The following is a 22,863-nucleotide window of genomic DNA, read 5'->3' on the forward strand; positions in this document are numbered from 1 at the left end:
GTGTAGGTGCCTGTGTGTTTATGTGAAGGAGTGAATAAACATCATTGAATGTCACTTAAGGCAGAATCGATCATGACTTTACCTGTCACTGCTTTGTGAGCAGCCTCAGTTTGTGTGTGTGACTGCGTGTGTCTCCTCTAGTTGTTGCAGAGTGCAATATTGAGCGACAGGACCATGATGGAGCATTGTGCTTTAAGTCTATGATGATGTAGAACTGCACTCCCAGGCAGATACAGATTACCTCCAGCCCACAGTCACTTCATCACAGGAACACATACAGCAGCTGTGTGGAGGAGACATTCACACACTCTCAGGCTGGCCAGGCACTACATACACTGTGTGAACAAAACATTATGAACACCTGCTCTTTCCATTACATAAACTGACCAGCAGTGGCGGTCGTGCCATTTAACAGCATATTGGATTACTGTCATTTATATTCCATTCACCCAGCTCGATAGGTTTAGGCTACTACATGATACTTTCCCATGAGCCACTGCGGACCCTAGTAATGAGTTCCACTTTTAGAGAACAGTTTTTGAATGAATACAGCTTGGGGACAGCTTGTGAGAGAATTCACCTCTTCATCCACTAATGATAGATCCACTGCTACAGTATGGACAGCATGAGAGCATCCAATGAGTGAGAGTCTTACTCTTTACCCTCCACATCAGACTTAGAATCGTTAAAACACAGCAGTCAGGAACTCATAGGTTATGCTCTACTGAGCTTGAATAATTTCTCAAATATGGAAGCATCCACATATTTGTTCATGGTTAATTATTGTGGTCAATGTCAAACTCTTGCAAGAGATTATCATTTAATTAAGATGTAACACAATCAAAATGTAATGAGTGGGGCATCATTATCATCTAACAAATGTCTGCTATATGTCCCTGTATGGCTATAGGAGAAATAGTCACACAAATCATAGTGCTGCACTTTCCTATTGATTGATACTGGAGCAACTCGACAATGGCACAAAAATAAAACAGCAGGAGATATTTCTCAGTATATTTATACGTAAACTATTATGTATTCACACGGCGATAGACCAAGAATGCTGTTTCTTCTAGAGAATAATCTATCCATTTGGCAGTGTGCACACAGCAGCAAAACAGCATGGAATATGATTCCCACTTTACAATGTACTTTTGACAGGATCAAATGGGATTGGATGTACTGCAGGTTTTGGAAACGTACTTTCCTGCCTCGTGAAATCGGGTTACTAGCTTGCACTGAAGTTCCATCAAGGAATAACATTTCACGACTCTACCATAGATATTTTTCTATTGGATTTATAAATGCATTTTTCTGTTTAGGTGGACTTGTAAGGCTTGATATCTTTGAACTTCTTTCTACTGAAACGGATACCTTCCAGAGCAAATATTGAAAAGTGCAGTGCCTATGGAAGGTCTACACCCCCTTGGATTTCTTCACATTTTATTGTGTAACAAAGTGGGATTAAAATAGATGTAAATGTCTACACAAAATACTCTGTAATGTCAAAGTCAAAGATAAATAAAACACTAATACAGTTGAAGTCGGAAGTTTACATACACTTAGGTTGGAGACATTAAAACTCGTTTTTCACCCACTCCACAAATTTCTTGTTAACAAACTATAGTTTTGGCAAGCTGGTTAGGACATCTACTTTGTGCATGAAACAAGTAATTTTTCCAACAATTGTTTACAGACAGATTATTTCACTTATAATTCACTGTATCACAATTCCATGGGTAAGAAGTTTACATACACTAAGTTGATTGTGCCTTTAAACAGCTTGGAAAATTCCAGAAAATGATGGCATGGCTTTAGAAGCTTCTGATAGGCTAATTGACATGATTTGAGTCAATTGGAGGTGTTTCAAGGCCTACCTTCAAACTCAGTGCCTCTTTGCTTGACATCATAGGAAAATCAAAATAAATTAGCCAAGGCCTCAGAAAAACAATTGTAGACCTCCACGAGTCTGGTTCATCCTTGGGAGCAATTTCCAAACATCTGAAGATACCACGTTCATCTGTACAAACAAGAGTACGCAAGTATAAACACCATGGGACCACGCAGCCTTCATACCGCTCAGGAAGGAGACGCGTTCTGTCTCCTAGAGATGAACATACTTTGGTGCGAAAAGTGCAAATCAATCCCAGAACAACAGCAAAGGACCTTGTGAAGATGCTGGAGGAAACAGGTACAAAAATATCTATATCCACAGTAAAACGAGTCATATATCGACATAACCTGAAATGCCGCTTAGCAAGGAAGAAGCCACTGCTCCAAAACCGGCATAAAAAAGCCAGACTACGGTTTGCAACTGCACATGGGGACAAAGATCATACTTTTTGGAGAAATGTCCTCTGGTCTGATGAAACAAAAATAGAACAGTTTGGCCATAATGATCATCTTATGTTTGGAGGAAAAAGGGGGAGGCTTGCAAGCCGAAGAACACCATCCCAACCGTGAAGCACGGAGGGAGGAAAATGACGTTGATATATTGAAGCAACATCTCAAGACATCAGTCAGGAAGTTAAAGCTTGCTCGCAAACAGGTCTTCCAAATGGACAATGACCCCAAGCATACTTCCAAAGTTGTGGCAAAATGGCTTAAGGACAACAAAGTCAAGGTATAGGAGTGGCCATCACAAAGCCCTGACCTCAATCCTATAGAAAATGTGTGGGCAGAACTGAAAAAGTGTGTGCGAGCAAGGAGGCCTACAAACCTGACTCAGTTACACCAGCTTTGTCAGAAGGAATGGGCCAAAATGTACCAAACTTATTGTGGCAAGCTTGTGGAAGGCTACCCAAAACATTTGACCCAAGTTAAACAATTTAAATGCAATGCTACCAAATAGTAATTGAGTGTATGTAAACTTCTGACCCACTGGGAATGTGATGAAGGGAATAAAAGCTGAAATAAATCATTCTCACTAGTATTATTCAGAAATTTCACATTCTTAAAATAAAGTGGTGATCCTAACTGACCTAAGACAGGGAATTTTTACTTGGATTAAATGTCAGTAATTGTGGAAAAACTGAGTTTAAATGTATTTGGCTAAGGTGTATGTAAACTTCCGACTTCAACTCTATACCTTGATTAGATAAGTATTCACCACCCTTAGCCAATACATGTTATAAACACCTTTGGCAGTGATTACAGCTGTGAGTCTTCTTGGGCAAGTCTCATAAGAGCTTTGCATACCTGTATTGTGCAATATTTGCCCATTATTATTTTCTTCAAGCTCTGTCAAGGTGCTGGGGATCATGGCTAAACAGCAATTTTCAAGTCTTGCCATATATGTTCAAGCGGATTTAAGTCAAAACTGTAACTTGTTTACTCAGGAACATTCATTGTCTTTTTGGTAAACAACTCCAGTGTAGATTTGGCTTTGTGTTGTAGCTTATTGTCCTGTTGAAAGGTGAATTCCTCGCCTAGTGTCTGGTGTAATCAGACTGAAGCAGGTTTTCCTCTAGGATATTTCACACAGAGTGAGTCCATATAACTTGTTATGTGATTTGTTAAGCCACATTTTACTTCTGAACTAGGATTTCCTAAACAAAGGGGGTGAATACTTAAGCAACTACTATATTTTAGTTCTTACATTTTTATTAATTTGAAAAAATGTGTAGATTTTTATTTTCACTTTGACATTATGGATTATTTTGTTTAGATAAAGACAAAAAAATACAATGAAATCTATTTCAATCCCACATTGTCATGCAACAGAATTGGGAAAAAGTTCAAGGGGGTGTAGAATTTCTATAGACACTATATATGGAAGGTGGATTAGTTCCCATTTGGCCATTTATAAGCTTCTTTTTAATTGTGTTGGATTGTCCATATCACATCCTATAAGACTGTTTCCTGTGGATGTTGCTGTTTGTTAATACAGATGATAAATACAATGTTTTACAGTAAGAAAATGTATTCTAAAAAATACAATATTTTTGTCATGAATATGCCTAACCAATTTAAGATTATTCAGTGCTTGACTTGGTATTTTGGTATTTATTAGGATCCCTATTAGCCGATGCAAAAGCATCAGCTACTCTTCCTGGGGTCTACATGAAACAGGACATAATACATAGTACAGAACATTATTAGTCAAGGACTGAAATACATACATTTAAAATGTCACACATAGCCTACATACATGTATCAGTACATACACACAATATCTAGGTTTATTACATAGTACAGCTCAAATTACAATACACGATATTGTCACGGATTCCCCCAGTACTGCTGCTCATTCCATGCACCAGCTCCGGAGGTCTACTTCACCAGCTTTCTAGACCTCACTGAACTGGATTCATTACCACCAACACTGGACTGTCTTGTCTCATTACGCACACCTGGTTCCCATTCCCCCTGATTAGTATGTTATATATGTGCCCTCTGTTCTCCATTGTCCTTGTTGGTTATTGTTCCCATGTCCGTTGGTCTTGTGATTACCTGTGCTTTGTTGTTTCGGCTTTCGTGCTACGTGTATTGTGCACTTGTTATTTCGGATCTCGTCTCGTGTAGTATTATTACGGGTCTCGGCCTGTGTAATATTTAGAGGTTAATACCTCGCTCTTTTGTTTGGGTTACATCCCTGTGTATTTTTTACACGTGTTTGTTTTGGCCTTCGTCCCCATGCCATGTTGTATTTTGGGTGGAGTAATAAAAAAACGTTTACGTATTCCTGCACCTGTCTCCGATCCTTATACAACATAACAGATATATAAAATGGCTGTGTCTCTTCACAGTCCCCTCTGTGCAGTAAGGTGTTCTTTTATCTGTTTTAATCTAACCTTAAAAGATAATACAAAGAAAAAAACCAACCGCTCTTTTGTATTTTTTTTTTACCATCTTTGAAATGCAAGAGAGGCCATAATGTATTCCAGCCCAGGTGCAATTTAGATTTTGGCCACTATATTTTTTAGTTTTATTTTATTTCACCTTTATTTAACCAGGAAGGACAGTTGAGAACAAGTTCTCATTTACAACTGCGACCTGGCCAAGATAAAGCAAAGCAGTGAGACAAAAACAACATCACAGAGTTACACATAAACAAACGTACAGTCAATAACACAATAGAAAAATCTACGTATGTGCAAATGTAGAAGAGTATGGAGGTAAGGCAATAAATAGGCCATAGAGGCTAAATAATTATGATGTAGCATTAAGACTGGAGTGATAGATGTGCAGATGATGATGTGCAAGTAGAGATGGCAGCAGTGTATGTGCAAAGTTTTAGACTGATCCAATGAACCATTGCATTTCTGTTCAAATGTTATTATCAAGACTGCGCAAATGTGCCTAATTTGTTTATTAATAACTTTTCATGTTCAAAATTGTACACTCTCCTCAAACAATAGCATGGTATTCTTTCACTGTAATAGCTACTGTAAATTGGGCAGTGCAGTTAGATTAACACGAATTGAAGCTTTCTGCCAATATCAGATATGTCTATGTCCTGGGAAATGTTCTTGTTACTTACAGCCTCATGCTAATCGCATTAGCCTACGTTAGCTCAAACGTCACATGGAAGGGACACCGATCCCGAAGAAGTTAAGCAGGTTTTATTGCTAGCTTGAGTTACCTACGGTGGTGGAGTTACATGTAGCCATGGTTCTATTTAATACTGTGCGTTTCCAGCCTTTGTTCTGGACCTGGAGACTGTGAAGAGACATCTGGTTGTATGTCTTGTGTTGTCCCGATGAGTGTCTGAACAGTGTGCCAACTGCTTGAACAGACAATTCGGCACCTTCAACACATCAATACCTAGCACAAAGACCAATAGTGATGCAGTCAATCTCTCCTCAACTCTGATCCATTAAAGGGTGTTCTGCTATTCTTGGGTAGCGGAATGGCCTTTGCCTCCCTCCATGTCTGAGGGCACACATCGTCTTCTAGGCTTAAATTTAAGATGTGGAAAACAGGAGTCACAATGTGTCCCGCTACAACCTCAGCAATTAACCATCCAGGTTGTCGGTACCAGGTGGTTTGTCCTTATTTATAGAAAGCAACAATTTTTTCACCTCTCTAAACTACAGTGCTCGTCTTTCAGAATTGTTTCCATTATGCATTAATATGAAGGCTCAACATTTATTGTTTGCATGTCATACCTACATTTGCTAATTTTGTCAACAAAAAAAGTTATTAAAGGGGTTGGCAATATCAAAGGGTTTTGTTATGAACAAGCCATCTGCCTCAATGAAGGATAGAGCCGAGTTTGCTTTTTTGCCTAGAATTTCATTTAAAGTAATCCAGAGCTTTATACTATCATTCTTTTTATAATTTATCTTTGTTATATAGTATAATTTCTTCTCCTGCTGTTAATGATAAAGCAAAATCATGTTTTTTGAAATATTTGCCAAAAATATTATAATATTTACATAAGTATTCAAACCCTTTACTTTGTTGAAGCATCTTTGGCAGCTATTACAGCCTCACGTCTTCTTTGGAATGACGCTACAAGCTTGGCTACAATCTATTTTCAGGTCTCTCCAGAGATGTTCAATTCCGAGCTCAGGCTGGGCCACTCAAGGACATTCAGAGACTTGCGTTGTCTTGGTTGTGTGCTTAGGGTTGTTGTCCTGTTGGAAGGTGAACCTTCACTCCAGTCTGAGGTCCTGAGCACTCTGGAGCAGGTTTTCATCAAGTATCTCTCTGTACTTTGCTCCGTTCATCTTTCCCTCAATCCTGACTTTCTCCCAGTCCCTACCGCTGAAAAACATCCCCACAGCATGACAATGCCACCACCATGCATCACCTTAGAGATCGTGCTAGATTTCCTCCAGACGTGAGGCTTGGCATTCAGGCCAAAGAGTTCAATCTTTGTTTCATCAGACCAGAGAGTCTTATTTCTCATGGTCTGAGAGTCCTTTAAGTGCCTTTTGGCAAACTCCAAGTGGGCTGTCATTTTCCTTTTACTGAGGAGTGGCTTCCGTCTGGCCACTCTACCATAAAGGCCTGATTGGTAGAGTGCTGTAGAGATGATTGTCCTTCTGGAAGGTTCTCCCAACTCCACATAGGAACTCTGGAGCTCTGTCATCGGGTTCTTGGTCACCTCCCTGACCAAGGTCCTTCTCCCCCAATTTCTCAGTTTGGCCGGGCGGCCAAGAGTCTTGGTTCAGAAGTTCCCAAGATCTGTGCCTCAACACAAACCGGTCTCGGAGCTCCACAGACAATTCCTTCGACATCATGGCTTGGTTTTTGCTCTGACATACACTGTGAACTGTGGGACCTTGTATAGACAGGTATGTGCCTTTTCAAATCATGTCCATTCAATTGAATTTACAAAGGGTAGACTCCAATCAAGTTGTAGAAACATCTCAAGGATGATCAGTGGAAAGAGGATGCACCTGAGCTCAATTTTGAGGCTCATAACAAAGGGTCTGAATCCTTATGTAAATAAGTTATTTATGTTTTTTATTTTTAATACGTTTGCAAAAATTTCTAAAAACCTGTTTTAGCATTGTCATTATGGGGTATTGTGTGTAGATTGAGGAAAAAAATGTAATTTAATCAATTTTTCAATAAGGCTGTAACAACAAAATGTGGAAAAAGTCAAGGGGTCTGAATACTTTCCAAATGCACTGAACAAAAATATGTAACCATTTCTAAGATTTTACTGAGTTACAGTTCATATAATCAAATCAGTCAATTAAAATAAATTCATTAGGCCCTAATCTATAGATTTCACATGACTGGGAATACAGAAATGCATCTGTTGATCACAGATACCTTAAAAAATAGTTGGGGTGTTGATGAGAAAACTAGTCAGTACACGGCATATGAAGACCTCATCTCTACCTATACCTTTAATTTCACAGTAAAGCATCTCAGCATAGAAAGGCTGCAAAGACGGGCCCTGAATTCTATGGAATTTCCACATTGTGAATGAGGAGCACCCAACCTCCCTGCCTCTCGTTGATGAGTCAACAGGTCATGGACACAATGAGGTGCATTTTCTATGCTTAGAAGATGACATAGAATAACCTGGATAGCATTCTACAAGGTGTTCTGAATGTTTCATACACTGGAAATAGAAATGTGCCTTTGATAAAGGCTAGTGCTAGAGTATTGTAGGATACATGTGGTTTTAGCGCTCTTCACTCTCACCTCCCCTCCTGGGTGTGTGTTTATTGCTTGCAATCCTCATTCACAGGCCCAGCAGGTATGGTGCTGTGTCCAGGCTCCGGATAGTTCAAAGACACAGGTGCTCCTGCTGGCTGGCCAGCTGCAGGTTTTTTAGGCCCAGCTTGATTGATTCTCCTCAGTCTGGGGTGTAGTATATTGGCCAGGCATGGGTCCAAGCATGGGTCGGCCAAGCTCAGTCTGGGGTGTGCACTCACATTTACCACAGTCAAGAGGACCAGGCCTGAGGGGCAGTAGTGTGAGGAGAAGGAGGAGGCGTATTCATTTCTTTGCCTGTGGAAGGCTGGGTGGATGGCTGAATGCTGGCTAGCTGGCTGAGTGGGTGGACGACTGGATGGCTGGCTTGCTGGCTGGATGGCTGCCTTTAATAAAAAAGAACACGTCAAATGTGCAGTTTCATATGTGAAATCAATATTTTTTGGTACATTTTGAAATAGCTGTTTTCACATGTTGATCTTAAATTCACACGTGATATCATATTTTCACATGTATTACATTTAGAGTTCACATTTTAACATCAACTTTTCATGTGAGGAAAATAAAATGTTTTTGATTTCACATGTACACTGTAACGTGAATGTCCCGCAAAAACGTTCCCTTGTCCCGCATTTGGGCTTTTAAATGTGGTCACTGTAATTCCACTGGTGGAAACAGCTTTTCCCATGTGAGGAGAATAACATTATTTCAAACCCACATGTGAATCTGGAATTCCAGTTTCTTATATGTGAAACTGCATATCCAATTTTCACATGTGAACGTTTTTAACGTGTCCGAAAACCTTGTTTCTGACTGTTATTATTATTGTAAAAATGTTCACATGTAGTTTGTTCACACATGTCTGAAAACCATGTGTTTTTATATGTTACATGTTTGTCATTTCGCAGACTCTCTTATTAAGAGCCTTGCTCAAGAGCACATCAACATATTTTTCACCTACCATAAATTCCGGACCATAAGCTGCAACTTTTTTCCCAGGCTTTGAACCTCGCGGCTTAAACAATGACGCGGCTAATATATGGATTTTTCCCGCTTTAAATTTTTTTTCTTCCAAAAAAACACATTCTGTGACGTGCTCAGTTTTTTGGTTACATGAAGCTTTCATTAGACCAATGAAATTGCCGAACGGGTTAAGGTCAAACAACTTTTTTGTTTAATGTTTAGGTTAAATCGAGCGCTCTCAAACTTCCCATCATTCTGATTACGGTAGTAATTTCGTCACCCTCATCATGGCAAAGACACGGAGAAATGCATATGATGCAGCTTTCAAGTTGAAGGCGATTGATCTGGCTGTTGGAAAAGGAAATAGAACTGCTGCACGGAGCTTGGTCTTAATCAGTCGATGATAAGACGTTGGGAACAGCAGCGTGAGGAATTGACTCAGTGCAAAAAGACAACTAAAGCTTACTGCTATTTTTTTTTTTTTGTTACAAGCCGTGTTTCGTTAAAGCCTATTTATTTTTGTTACAAGCCGTGTTTCGTTAAAGCCTATTTATTTTTGTTACAAGCCGTGGTAAAGTTCATTTGTTTCAATGTACCGGTAGGCACCTGCGGCTTATAGACATGTGCGGCTTATTTATATTCAAAATATTTCTTTTTTTTAAATTCAGTGGGTGCGGCTTATATTCAGGTGTGCTTAATAATCCGGAAATTACGGTAGTTAGCCCGGGGATTCAAACAAGCGACTTTTCAGTTACTGGCCCTACGCTCTTAACCACTAGGCTACCTGCCACCCCACTTGTCACGAATTCCACCGAAGGTGGCTCCCCTGCCTGCTCGGGCGGCGCTCGGCGGTCGTCGTCACCGGCCTACTAGCCGCCGCTGATCCCTTTTTCCTTTTCGTTTGGTATGTCTTATTGTTTGCACCTGTTCCCCATTTGGTTCTCTTGATTTATGGTTATTTAAGCCTGTTTAGCCCGCCCAGGTTTGTGCGGGATTATTTTGCGTCAGAGTGTGTTTTGTTATTGGATGTGCTGGCGATCGACAAGTATTATTTTATATGCATGCTGTGTACCTGTTGTTCTGGGCACTTTGCATTTTTCACGCCGGTTGTGTTGGCGTCGACCGTTTTGTGTTTATTGGAATAAACACAAATTTCCTTACCTCTGCTCTCTGCGCCTGACTCCTACCACCACTCCTAGCAGTCACTGACACCACTTGTGATTTTCACAGGATTTTTCTGTAAGGGTGGCCAAACACAGAGGGCGATATCGGGGCTGGTCAGTACAGCAGGGAGGGAGCATAGCATACTCATGACAGGGAGAGAAGAAGAGTGGAGAGCTGGCCACGGCTTAAACAGAGATGTCAAAATGCATGAGGAAGAAAGCCAAACACATGCTGGACACAGAAATAACTTGTCTCTGAGACTTAGAGACCACACATGCACACAGGCATGCACATATAGGTACCCACGTACCTGCCAGCATGCCCGCACATACACAATCTCTATGATCTCTCACACATGGCATACAAACCCACATACAGTCAAGATTCACGCCAGAGACCAGTTGCTGTCTCCTATCAGCTTTGCTGAGGATTCATATTGCCTTATTGATTTCCTCCAAAGCTGACATTTACAGCTGGCTCTGCCAATTGGCTCTGCTCTGCTCTGCTTCCGGTGCTCATCAATGGAGCCACTCCCTTAATCACACTGCTGCCCTGTCACACCTGCTGGACCACTGCCATAATGGAGCAGCCTCGCCTATCATACAGCAGCATAGAACAAGCCAACCCTACACGGCAAAATCAAATCAAATTGTATTCGTCACATGCTTCGTAAACAACCGGTGTAGACTAACAGTGAAATGCTTACTTACTGGCTCTTTCCAATGATGCAGAGATACCTATTGGAATGGTATCAAATGGTATCAAATACATCAAACACAGGGTTTCCATGTGATTGATGAGATTCCATTCGCCCTGTTCCAGCCATTACTATGAGCCGCCTCCCCTCAGCAGCCTTCTGTGGTGCAGGGGTGCGAGGTAATTGAGGTACAGTAGATAACTATACATATAACTGGGAATAACGTGACTAGGCAACAGGATAGATAATAAAACAGTAGCAGCAGCGTATGTGATGAGTAAAAAAATGGTCAATGCAGATAGTCAGCAGTGGGACTGTCACTTTGGAGACCACTCATAAAATGGGACAGACCATCCTAGCTGTCATTAGTGGGGTTACTGTCACACTGGATAGTTAGATCTATCACATCAAATGACATGGTCACACTGTGCAGACCACACATAATGACATGACCAAATAGACCTGGCCACTAGTGAGTTGATTTATCCAAAACAGTTGGACAAAAATACATCTCCTGTTTAACAAGACTACTGTAGACCATAGGAACAGGACATACAATAAGCATAATACTGTAGCTATTTGTTCTGTTGATCCTCGTTCCCTCTTCATGTCTGAAGTAGCATTCCCATCGTCATGTGATCAATGTTAAAGGGTTGGAAAAGCAGGGGGTATAGATTTTTTTATTCCAGGAAAGCATTTCCTTGGTGCACTTTAAGGAATAAAACACACATAAACACTCTGCAAATAAGTGTTTATCAATAGGTTGCAGTGTTTACTTTTCCGTTGCAAAAAAATCCATAGGATACAAAGGACCTCTCCCTGCTATTCTGCCAGTGTGGTCCCTGTAATTGTTTTATTTTTATTTATTTCACCTTTATTTAACCAGGTAGGCTAGTTGAGAACAAGTTCTAATTTGCAACTGCGACCTGGCCAAGATAAAGCATAGCAATTCGACACATACAACAACACAGAGTTACACATGGAATAAACAAAACATACAGTCAATAATACAGTAGAACAAAAGAAAACAAAAAGTCTATACACAGTGAGTGCAGATGAGGTAAGCTAAGGCAATAAATAGGCCATGGTGGCGAAGTAATTACAATATAGCAATTAAACACTGGAATGGTAGATGTGCAGAAGATGAATGTGCAAGTAGAGATACTGGGGTGCAAAGGAGCAAGATAAATAAATAAATACAGTATGGGGATGAGGTAGGTAGATAGATGGGCTGTTTACAGATGGGCTATGTACAGGTGCAGTGATCTGTGAGCTGCTCTGACAGCTGGTGCTTAAAGATAGTGAGGGAGATATGAGTTTGATTGTATAGGATATGGCACTGTATCAAGCTAACAGAGACAGCAGTCTCCTCTCTATTCTAGAGATCTGTTTCCCTAGTGTTCTCTCGGACCAGGGTGGGATGCTGTGGAGAGTAGTGTGTGCTCTCATAAAGATTTACTATATCACTTACAATGAGCTGAACTAGTTTGGACCAGAGTGTGGACATTGTTTTCAGTGCCAGCTACACACTCAGATAGTGGTACAACAGTAGGGGGATGTAACGTACTCAATGAAGGCCTTGTATACAGTAAATGTGATTTAAGTGTTCTCCCCCTATTTTATGGGCTTGCCCCAACATTTTGAATTTACACCCCCTAGCAAAAACTATGCCCAGGAGTTAACAATGCTGTAGAATACTTTGTTAATATACTGCAGACCTTATATTAGTGCCATAGATTTAGGGAAATAAATGCATATACTCTTAGAAAAAATGGTGCTATCTACAACCTGAAAGGGTTCTTTGGCTGTCCCCATAGGATAACCCTTTGAAGAACCCTTTTTGGTTCCATGTAGAACCCTTTCCACTGGCTTCTACCTGGAACAACAAGGGTTATCATATGGAGACAGCCGAATAACCATTTTTTCTAAGATTGTACAAGACCCAAACATTGGGCTGCTTGATTGTTCCAAGGATCAGACTGAGCCATGGAAACTGCCTTGAGTGAGTGAGTTTCCTCTCTCTACGGTATCCATTTAGGAATTCCGCTGCGTTTTCATTTTGTAGCATTAGTGATGAGTGAATTTGCATGAAATCTGTGCTTGGCCCATGATAAAAATGTCAACTCAGAGAATTGTGGCTGTAAGTGTCGTCCTCAGTGGCTCTGCTAATCCTGTCTCAGTGTGAGCGAGCCTTTTATTGATAGAGAGCATCACATGTCACATTAGGCTTATTACCAGCAGGAGTTTATCAGGGCAGAAATGGATGAGGATTGAAGCTCTCCAACTCACCCGCTGCTCCCCCTCCAAAAAATAACAAACACATCTCTCATCACTTGCTGTTTAAGCCCATTATATGACTATTTCCACTGAGGCTTCTTAAAGCATACAACCAAGGATATCATATTATTACATTATAATACTACATGCTCTCTCTCCATTTCTGTTTTTCTCTCTATTTTATTCCCCTTCTGTCTCTCTCCTTCTTTCAATCTGTCGTATATGTAAAAAGAAAGAAAGACCGTTTCAGTGATGTAGCTTTTAAAAATATTTTGCATGTTGACACCATGTTGTGTTTGTTCACCAAGCTCCTTTGTTGAGCAGATGTGACTAGAGCAGTAATCCTCCCATGTTGTGTTCGGCTGTGTAGAGTCTTGCTGAGCCAATCACACCAAAATAATGCTGTCTTCACACAGACATCAAAAAGCATGATACAGAGGATGAAATGTGAACAAATCAATTAGTATCTCCACTGCTGTAGGCCCAGGGGATGTGTGTGTGGTGACAGATTCAGTGTGTGGGTGTATGTGTGTGTGTGTGCTCATACGTGTGTATGTTTATCCTCGGTGCTGGGCTGAAGCAGACAGCAGGTGGTTTCCATAGACAGAATGTGAAGCTCCCAAAATGCAGCATGACACCTCCAGATGAAGGAAGGCCTGCAGAATACCCATGTGTCCTGCTTTCTTCCATCTCACTTCAAACACACACACACACACACACACACACACACACACACACACACACACACACACACACACACACACACACACACACACACACACACACACACACACACGGCTGCACATACACTCTCTCTCTCTCAAACTTTTATTTCACTCCTGCCTGCCCACTCTTATGTTCATAGGCACTGTGCACCTGCAAACAAAACAAATATTTTACATTCATTACTTTTTTATCCCATTCCCTAAGCCCACAGTACTTCCAAATCCACCCATGCCCACTTGCCCAGACATACTCCGATGCACTGCACACTCAACTAACACATTCATTCATACACACACACACACACACACACACACACACACACACACACACACACACACACACACACACTAGAGGCTCATACACACACGTTCCAGCATATTTCTCTCAGCATGGTCACTCTGTCATAAAAGACTCCACATTTTCTCTTTATCTTTCAGATTTTAATGTTAATTTAACACAGACCGAGCAGAGGGCCGGGTAGAAAGGTTATTCACCGCAGCAGACGTATAGTGACTATTATGACCGTTCTGTCTGTCTTTTACTGGAACATCCGTCAAAATGGCGCTGTCTTCCTGCTGCACCTGGCAAATGCTCGGGCGAGCTCATGGTGATACTGCCACTTTCGTCTTATCCCCTAATGTAGTTGCTGTACTGCTGTTGGAGATGCTCTTACTGTGTTGTCTTACTTCTTATTAAATTGGTCTGATATTGTTGATCCTCTGCCGAGGTGGAGAAACAGTGACAGTCTTGTCACTACATGTCGTCAGGCCCTCGTCAAGCCGGCTGGCCCATAAGTGTGACTAACAAGAATTGTATCTTTTCTGACAGAGGCCCCCAGATATAATTGAATTAACATTTTGAGACCGGCAGGAAATAGTGAATAATAGCAGATACATGACATATAATGGGCTCTATACCTGAGGCCCTGCCAAACCCATATTATCCTTAGCAGACTGTACACCTCATTTCCATATTACTGCATAGCTAAATGGTTAGCCATGATCCCACAGTCCAGGTATCTAGCCAGCCCAAAATGACAATCACATGTTTCTGATTGACCCCAACCTCTAATAAGGATTGCTAAACTCATGGTTACCAACCACCAATACCAGACTTACAATCAGACATCAGCATTCTGCAAGAAGTCCTCTGCTGTATATTCCCCTGTCGTGCAATTACTGCACATCCCCATAGCCACCCTGTGGTATGAGAACTCATGTACCTGTACAGCATAATGATGACCTCTGGAATCCTAAACTAATTTATTAGCATATCTCCTCCCTCTTACATGATAATCAGGCCGATTTATTTACATAAATCACCTTTACGTCATCAAAAAACAGCATCATATTCCATAATTATCACATCCATTTCCATATCCCTGATCTGATGATGAGTGAGAAAGAGCATCAGTCAATTTCCCCACCTGGCTGGCTACCTGCGCAGTTGCCATTATCTCTCTCTGTGATCTCTCTTATTCTCTCCTCCAGTCAATCAACCATTACAGTGACAGAAAGAAGCATTCTGACATTTTTGAGCGACGTCTTAATTACATTGAACTTTTGGTTGAACAACAACATAAATGACCCAGTGACTGGAGTAGTGATAAAAATGTCCCTGAAGAGGCTGTATTTATTGTAACAGACATTTTCCCCTCTTGTAATAAATTACATTTAAAAGAGGATGTTTTTTGTGTTACACTATAGGTTATGTAATAATTGAAATGCCAATAAAATATCCATATGAGTCACAATATGATGTGTTATCAGGGGTGTTATGATATGTGCACTGTTGATACTTTTCAGACTGTGCAATGAGAGCATTATTGTACTGTTTTGCAGAGGAGCTACCATCAGAAACTGCAAATAATTCTGCACTGTGACGGTTGTCATGGCTGCAGCATGAAACAATGTGAATGGAATAAGTTGGAGGACACCATGTCACTCCAATGGGTGCGTGTGGTGATAATATCACATGACCCATGAATGACCTCTTGTCTGAACAGTGATGAGATGAAGTGACACCTATTAAAGGATGTAAACTATGGATACAAAAGTATGTGGACACCCTTTCAAATTAGTGGATTTGGTTATTTCAGCCACACCCATTGCTGACAGGTGTATAAAATTGAGCACACAGCCATGCAATCTCCATAGACAAACATTGGCAGTAGAATGACGCTGTCTTCTGCTAATGATGTTAATTATCATTAAAGAAGTGTGTCAGAGAAGACAGCAGTTTTCCTGAAGTTGAACTTGAGCTTTATCCTTCTCTTCTCTGTTGTCTGTCAGGTTGTCCATATTGGAACCCAGGAGGAGGGGGAGAAGGGATGCGTGCCTGGCTTTCAGGTGAAGGAGTACCAGGTGGAGAACAACAGAGGTTTCCAGAAGGACCATCCTCTCACACAAAGTGAGTGAGAGACCTGATACCATCCTGACATATGGAGGATTAGAGAAAGTCAAGCAGGCGCACAACACTTCAGATACAAATGTATTTAATTACTGTTATCTATCTTTCCTTCTCTGTCTCACTCATGGACACATACACATATGCATGCACGGACATACGCGAACACATATTTTCATGCAGACTGTAGCTCTACAGTTGCTCATTGTCTAGCTCGTAGCGTCAGGCAGTTTCCCCTGGGGTTGTAGAAGAGGTGATTCTGTGTGGGCTGGCTGTTATGTTCCCAACATTCAGTATAATTCATGCAAAATCTTATTAAAAACAGGAAATAGAAGCAATGGTTTCCAAACACAACAACAACATTTTTTACTGTGCTTATGAATTATTCTCCTTGATTGTGTGATGTTTACAAAACCTTGCTAAGCGATCCTCACCCGCAGGCTGCCGTGAGTTGTGGTCTTTAACTGAGAAACACTCTGCTGTTGAGGGAAAAAAACACATCACACGGACACAGTCATCCCGATTGACACGTTAACTGTTGTACAGGAATTTGCTCAATATTTCGAGAGGTCTCAATCCTCATCAGTACCCATAGAGATGTTTTACAGAACGTTAGAATGAAGGGAATTCTTTACAGAAGTCTATTTGATCTCAGAGGAGAGTCAGTGAGTTCATGACCAAGGTCATCACCACAGATACAGCAGTTCTATTGAGTCTGTGGTGAGAAGGCCTGGTCATCTTGACAGTGTTTCTATATGGCCTCCACAGAACCCTGTACTGGGAGATCCCTCCCTCTCTTCCTCCAACAGCCCCCGCCTCATTACTGTCACAATTCACTGGTCCTCGGCTCCTGTGGGATCGGCAGTAATGTCTGCCTGCTGGTCTCCATCTCCAGTGGGATTTCTAGCCATGTCTGCTAGATAGCTTCCTACTGCTCAGAGAGATGAGTTATGGTTGCTTGCTTGTGTTCTAGGTCCTCTGAGATTGACAGGGATGTCAACAGGGTACACAGCAGCATGAGTGTGGTGTTTCCTCTCAGCAACAATGAAAGATTGCAATGGTGAGAATGAGTCATTAAAGTGGAAATGACAGCGTTTTAAAAACTTAGCAAATATGAAACAAACCTAATATCATTCAAAAGTATCAAATTCCCAGTTTATGCTACAAAACCAACTTTATAAGAGGTTTTAAAAGTAGGTTATACTTGACAAATTCCATGACGTAGCGTATGTCATTGTTGGCAGAATAGATGGATGCAGTTCAATGTATGATTAAAATAGATAATTCACAAATACATTTGTTTGCTGCCTCCAGCCATTCAGGATCCACTGTTTCAGTTAAATGACTCAATATTTTGGACAAAAACAGACAAATGTAACAAAGGCTGGGAAGGTCAATACAATCAAACCAGCAAGGGCAATGATCACAAGTCAGTCATAACTTGGCTAATAGGCTAGCTTATCTATTTATGTAGCTATTTATTTAGCAAGCTAAAAACAAACACAGAGCCTAATGTTAGCTAGCTAACTAGCTGCTGGGAGGATGTCATTGGACGAATGGGTGAGTGGCCGACTTTTCCCCCCATATCGTTTTCGGTGGCTACAGCTAGAGATGCAGGTGTCATCTGGTTAGCTAGCAAGAAATGTGAATCACTTTGCTAGCTAGCTATGCTGAACTTCAACAACTTATCCACAGTTAGCATATCTCTTAGTTGTGAAATGTATTTCAAATCAAATGTTATTTGTCACATGCACCGAATACAACAAGTGAAACCTTAGTGAAATGCTTATTTAAAAACCCTTAACCAACAATGCCGTTTTAAGAAAATACCCCCCCCCCCCCAAAAGGTAAGAGATAAGAATAACAAATAATTAAAGAGCATCAGTAAATAACAATAGTGGGGCTATATACAGGGAGTGCCGGTACAGACTCACCGGTGTCGAGGTAATATGTACATGTTGTAGAGTTATTAAAGTGACTATGCATAGATAATAACAGAGAGCAGTAGCAGCATAGAAGGGTGTGTGTGTGTGTGTGGTCGGGGGGTAGCCATTTGATTAGCTGTTCAGGAGTCTTATGGCTTGGGGGTAGAATCTGTTTAGTAGCCTCTTGGACCTAGACTTGGTGCTCCGGTACCGCTTGCCGTGCGGTAGCAGAGAGAACAGTCTATGACTAGGGTGGCTGGAGTCTGACAATTTTTAGGGCCTTCCTCTGACACAACCTGGTATAGAGAGCCTGGATGGCAGGAAGCTTGGCTCTGGTGATGTACTGGGCCGTACACACTACCATCTGTAGTGCCTTGAGGCTGAGCAGAGGCTGAGCAGTTTCCATACCAGGCAGTGATGCAATCCGTCAGGATGCTCTCAATGGTGTAGATGTGAAACCTTTTGAGTATCTGAGGACCCTTGCCAAATCTTTTCAGTCTTCTGAGGGGGAATAGGTTTTGTCGTGCCCTCTTCACGACTGACTTGGCGTGCTTGGAGCATATGAGTTTTTGGTGATGTGGACGCCAAGGAACTTGAAGCTCTCAACCTGCTCCACTACAGCCCCGTAGATGAGAATGGTGGCGTGCTCAGTCCTCCTTTTCCTGTAGTCCACAATCATCTCCTTTGTCTTGATCACGTTGAGGGAGAGGTTGTTGTCCTTGCACCACACGGACAGGTTTCTGAACTCCTCCCTATAGGCGGTCTCATTGTTGTCGGTGATCAGGCCTACCACTGTTGTGTCATTGGCAAACTTAATGGTGGTGTTGGAGTCGTGCCTTGCCGTGCAGTCATGAGTGAACAGGGAGTACCGGTGGTGGACTGAGCATGCACCCCTGAGGGGCCCCCGTGTTGAGGATCAGCGTCGCAGATGTGTTGTTCCCTACCCTTAACACCTGGGGGCGGCCCGTCAGGAAGTCCAGGATCCAGTTGCAGAGGGAGGTGTTTAGTCCCAGGGTCCTTAGCTTAGTGATGAGTTTTGAGGGCACTATGGTGTTGAACGCTGAGCTGTAGTCAATGAATAGCATTCTCACATAGGTGTTCCTTTTGTTCAGGTGTGAAAGGGCAGTGTGGAGTGCAATAGAGATTGCATCATCTGTGGATCTGTTGGTGCGGCACGCAAATTGGAGTGGGTCTAGGGTTTCTGGGATAATGGTGTTGATGTGAGCCGTGACCAGCCTTTCAAAGCATTTCATGGCTACAGACTTGAGTGCTACGGATCAGTAGTCATTTAGGCAGGTTACCTTAGTGTTCTTGGGCACAGGGACTATGGTGGTCTGCTTGAAAAATGTTGGTATTACAGACTCAGACAGGGAGAGGTTGAAAATGTCAGTAAAGACACTTGTCAGTTGGTCAGCGCATGCTCGGAGTACACGTCCTTGTGATCCGTCTGGCCCTGCGGCCTTGTGAATGTTGACCTGTTTAAAGGTCTTACATCGGCTGCGGAGAGCGTGATCACACAGTCGCCCGAAACAGCTGCTCTCATGCATGTTTCAGTGTTACTTGCCTCGAAGTGAGCATATAAGTTATTTAGCTCGTCTGGTAGGCTCGTGTCATTGGGCAGCTCTCTGCTGTGCTTCCCTTTGTAGTCTAATAGTTTGCGAGCCCTGCCACATCAAAGGAGCGTCGGAGTCGTTGTAGTACGATTCGATCTTAGTCCTGCATTGACGCTTTTCCTGTTTGATGGTTCATTGGAGTGCATAGTAGGATTTCTTATAAGATTCCGGGTTAGATTTCCGCTCCTTGAAAGCGGCAGCTCTACCATTTAGCTCACTGCGAATGTTGCCTGTAATCCATGACTTCTGGTTGGGGTATGTACGTACAGTCACTGTGGGGATGATGTCATTGATGCACTTATTGATGAAGCCAGTGACTGATGTGGTGTAATCCTCAATGCCTTCAGAAGAATCCCGGAACATATTCCAGTCTGTGCTAGCAAAACAGTCCTGTAGTTTAGCATCTGCTTCATCTGACCACTTTTTTATAGACTTTAATTTTTGCTTGTAAGCAGGAATCAGGAGGGTATAATTATGGTCAGATTTGCCAAATGGAGGGTGAGGGATTGCTTTGTACGTGTTTGTGTGGAGTAAAGGTGGTCTAGAGTTTTTTCCCTCTGTCTGGTTGCACATTTAACATGCTGATAAATCTGTTTTACCTCATTTCTAAGTTTCCCTGCATTAAAGTCCCCAGCCACTAGGAGGACCGACTCTGGATGAGCATTTTCCTGTTTTCTTATGGCAGTATACAGCTCATTGAGTGCAGTTTTAGTGCCAGCATCGGTCTTTGGTGGTATGTAGACAGCTACAAAAAATACAGATGTAAACTCTCTAGGTAGATAGTGTGGTCTACAGCTTATCATGAGATCTCAGGTGAGCCAAACCTAGAGCCAAACCCTCAAACTCAAACAAATTATCAATGAACCTACCAGGTACCACCCCAAAGCCGTAAACACGGGCACCCTCATAGATATCATCCAAACCAACATGCCCTCTAAATACACCTCTGCTGTTTTCAACCAAGATCTCAGCGATCATTGCCTGCATTCATAATGGGTCAGTGGTCAAACGACCTCCACTCATCACTGTCAAACGCTCCCTGAAACACTTCAGCGAGCAGGCCTTTCTAATCGACTTGGCCCGGGTATCCTGGAAGGATATTGACCTCATCCCGTCAGTAGAGGATGCCTGGTTAATTTTTTTAAATGCCTTCCTCACCATCTTAAATAAGCATGTCCCATTCAAGAAATGTAGAACCAGGAACAGATATAGCCCTTGGTTCTCTCCAGACCTGACTGCCCTTGACCAACACAAAAACATCCTGTGGCGTTCTGTATTGGCATCGAACAGCCCCCGTGATATGCAACTTTTCAGGGAAGTTAGAAACCAATATACACAGGAAGTTAGAAAAGCCAAGGCTAGCTTTTTCAAGCAGAAATTTGCTTCCTGCAACACAAACTCCAAAAAGTTCTGGAACACTGTAAAGTCTATGGAGAATAAGAGCACCTCCAGCTACCCACTGCACTGAGAATAAGAAACTCTGTCACCACTGATAAATCCACTATAATTGATCATTTCAATAAGCATTTTTCTATGGCTGGCCATGCTTTCCACCTGGCTACCCCTACCCCGGTCAACAGCACTGTACCCCCCACAGCAACTCGCCCAATCCTTCCCCATTTCTCCTTCTCCCAAATCCAGTCAGCTGATGTTCTGAAAGAGCTGCAAAATCTGGACCCCTACAAATCAGCCGAGCTAGACAATCTGGACCCTTTCTTTCTAAAATTATCGCCAAAATTGTTGCAACCCCTATTACTAGCCTGTTCAACCTCTCTTTCGTGTTGTCTGAGATTCCCAAAGATTGGAAAGCAGCTGCGGTCATCCCCCTCTTCAAAGGAGGGTCACTCTTGACCCAAACTGCTACAGACCTATATCTATCCTACCCTGCCTTTCTAAGGTCTTCGAAAGCCAAGTCAACAAACAGATTACCAAACATTTCGAATCCCACCGCACCTTCTCCGCTATGCAATCTCGTTTCAGAGTTGGTCATGGGTGCACCTCAGCCACGCTCAAGGTCCTAAACGATATCGTAACCTCCATCGATAAGAAACAATACTGTGCAGCCGTATTCATTGACCTGGCCAAGGCTTTTGACTCTGTCAATCACCACATCCTCATCGGCAGACTCAATAGCTTTGGTTTCTCAAATGATTGCCTCACCTGGTTCACCAACTACTTCTCTGATAGAGTTCAATGTGTCAAATCGGATGGCCTGTTATCCGGGCCTTTAGCAGTCTCTATGGGGGTGCCACAGGGTTCAATTCTTGGGCCAACTCTTTTCTCTGTATACATCAACGATGTCGCTCTTGCTGCTGGTGAGTCTCTGATCCACCTCTACGCAGACGACACCATTCTGTATACTTCTGGCCTTTCTTTGGACACTGTGTTAACAACCCTCCAGACGAGCTTCAATGCCATACAACTCTCCTTCCGTGGCCTCCAACTGCTCTTAATTAGAAGTAAAACTAAATGTATGCTCTTCAACCGATTGCTACCTGCACCTGTCCACCCGTCCAGCATCACTACTCTGGACGGTTCTGACTTAGAATATGTGGAAAACTACAAATACCTGGGTGTCTGGTTAGACTGTAAACTCTCCTTCCAGACTCACATCAAACTTCTCCAATCCAAAGTTAAATCTAGAATTGGCTTCCTATTTCGCAACAAAGCATCCTTCACTCATGCTGCCAAACATACCCTCGTAAAACTGACCATCCTACCGATCCTCGACTTCGGCGATGTCATTTACAAAATAGCCTCCAATACCCTACTCAATAAATTGGATGTAGTCTATCACAATGCCATCCATTTTGTCACCAAAGCCCCATATACTACCCACCACTGCGACCAGTACGCTCTCGTTGGCTGGCCCTCGCTTCATACTCGTCGCCAAACCCACTGGCTCCAGGTCATCTACAAGACCCTGCTAGGTAAAGTCCCCCCTTAGCTCACTGGTCACCATAGCAGCACC

The 22,863-nt window shown here is 42.2% G+C and overlaps 1 protein-coding gene across 2 annotated transcripts in view; it reads left to right on the forward strand.

The window, feature by feature from the left end:
- LOC106573702 (cadherin-13-like) overlaps positions 1-22,863 on the forward strand; it is a 706,604-nt gene that overhangs the window by 152,972 nt on the left and 530,769 nt on the right. For both annotated transcript variants that reach the window (XM_014148993.2, XM_014148994.2), the window contains exon 2: positions 16,240-16,357. In XM_014148993.2, the coding sequence (XP_014004468.1) occupies positions 16,240-16,357 (118 nt within the window). The remainder of the gene's footprint in view (positions 1-16,239; positions 16,358-22,863) is intronic.

Source organism: Salmo salar, chromosome ssa16, assembly GCF_905237065.1.
Source record: "Salmo salar chromosome ssa16, Ssal_v3.1, whole genome shotgun sequence".
NCBI classification, from domain to species: Eukaryota; Metazoa; Chordata; class Actinopteri; order Salmoniformes; family Salmonidae; genus Salmo; species Salmo salar.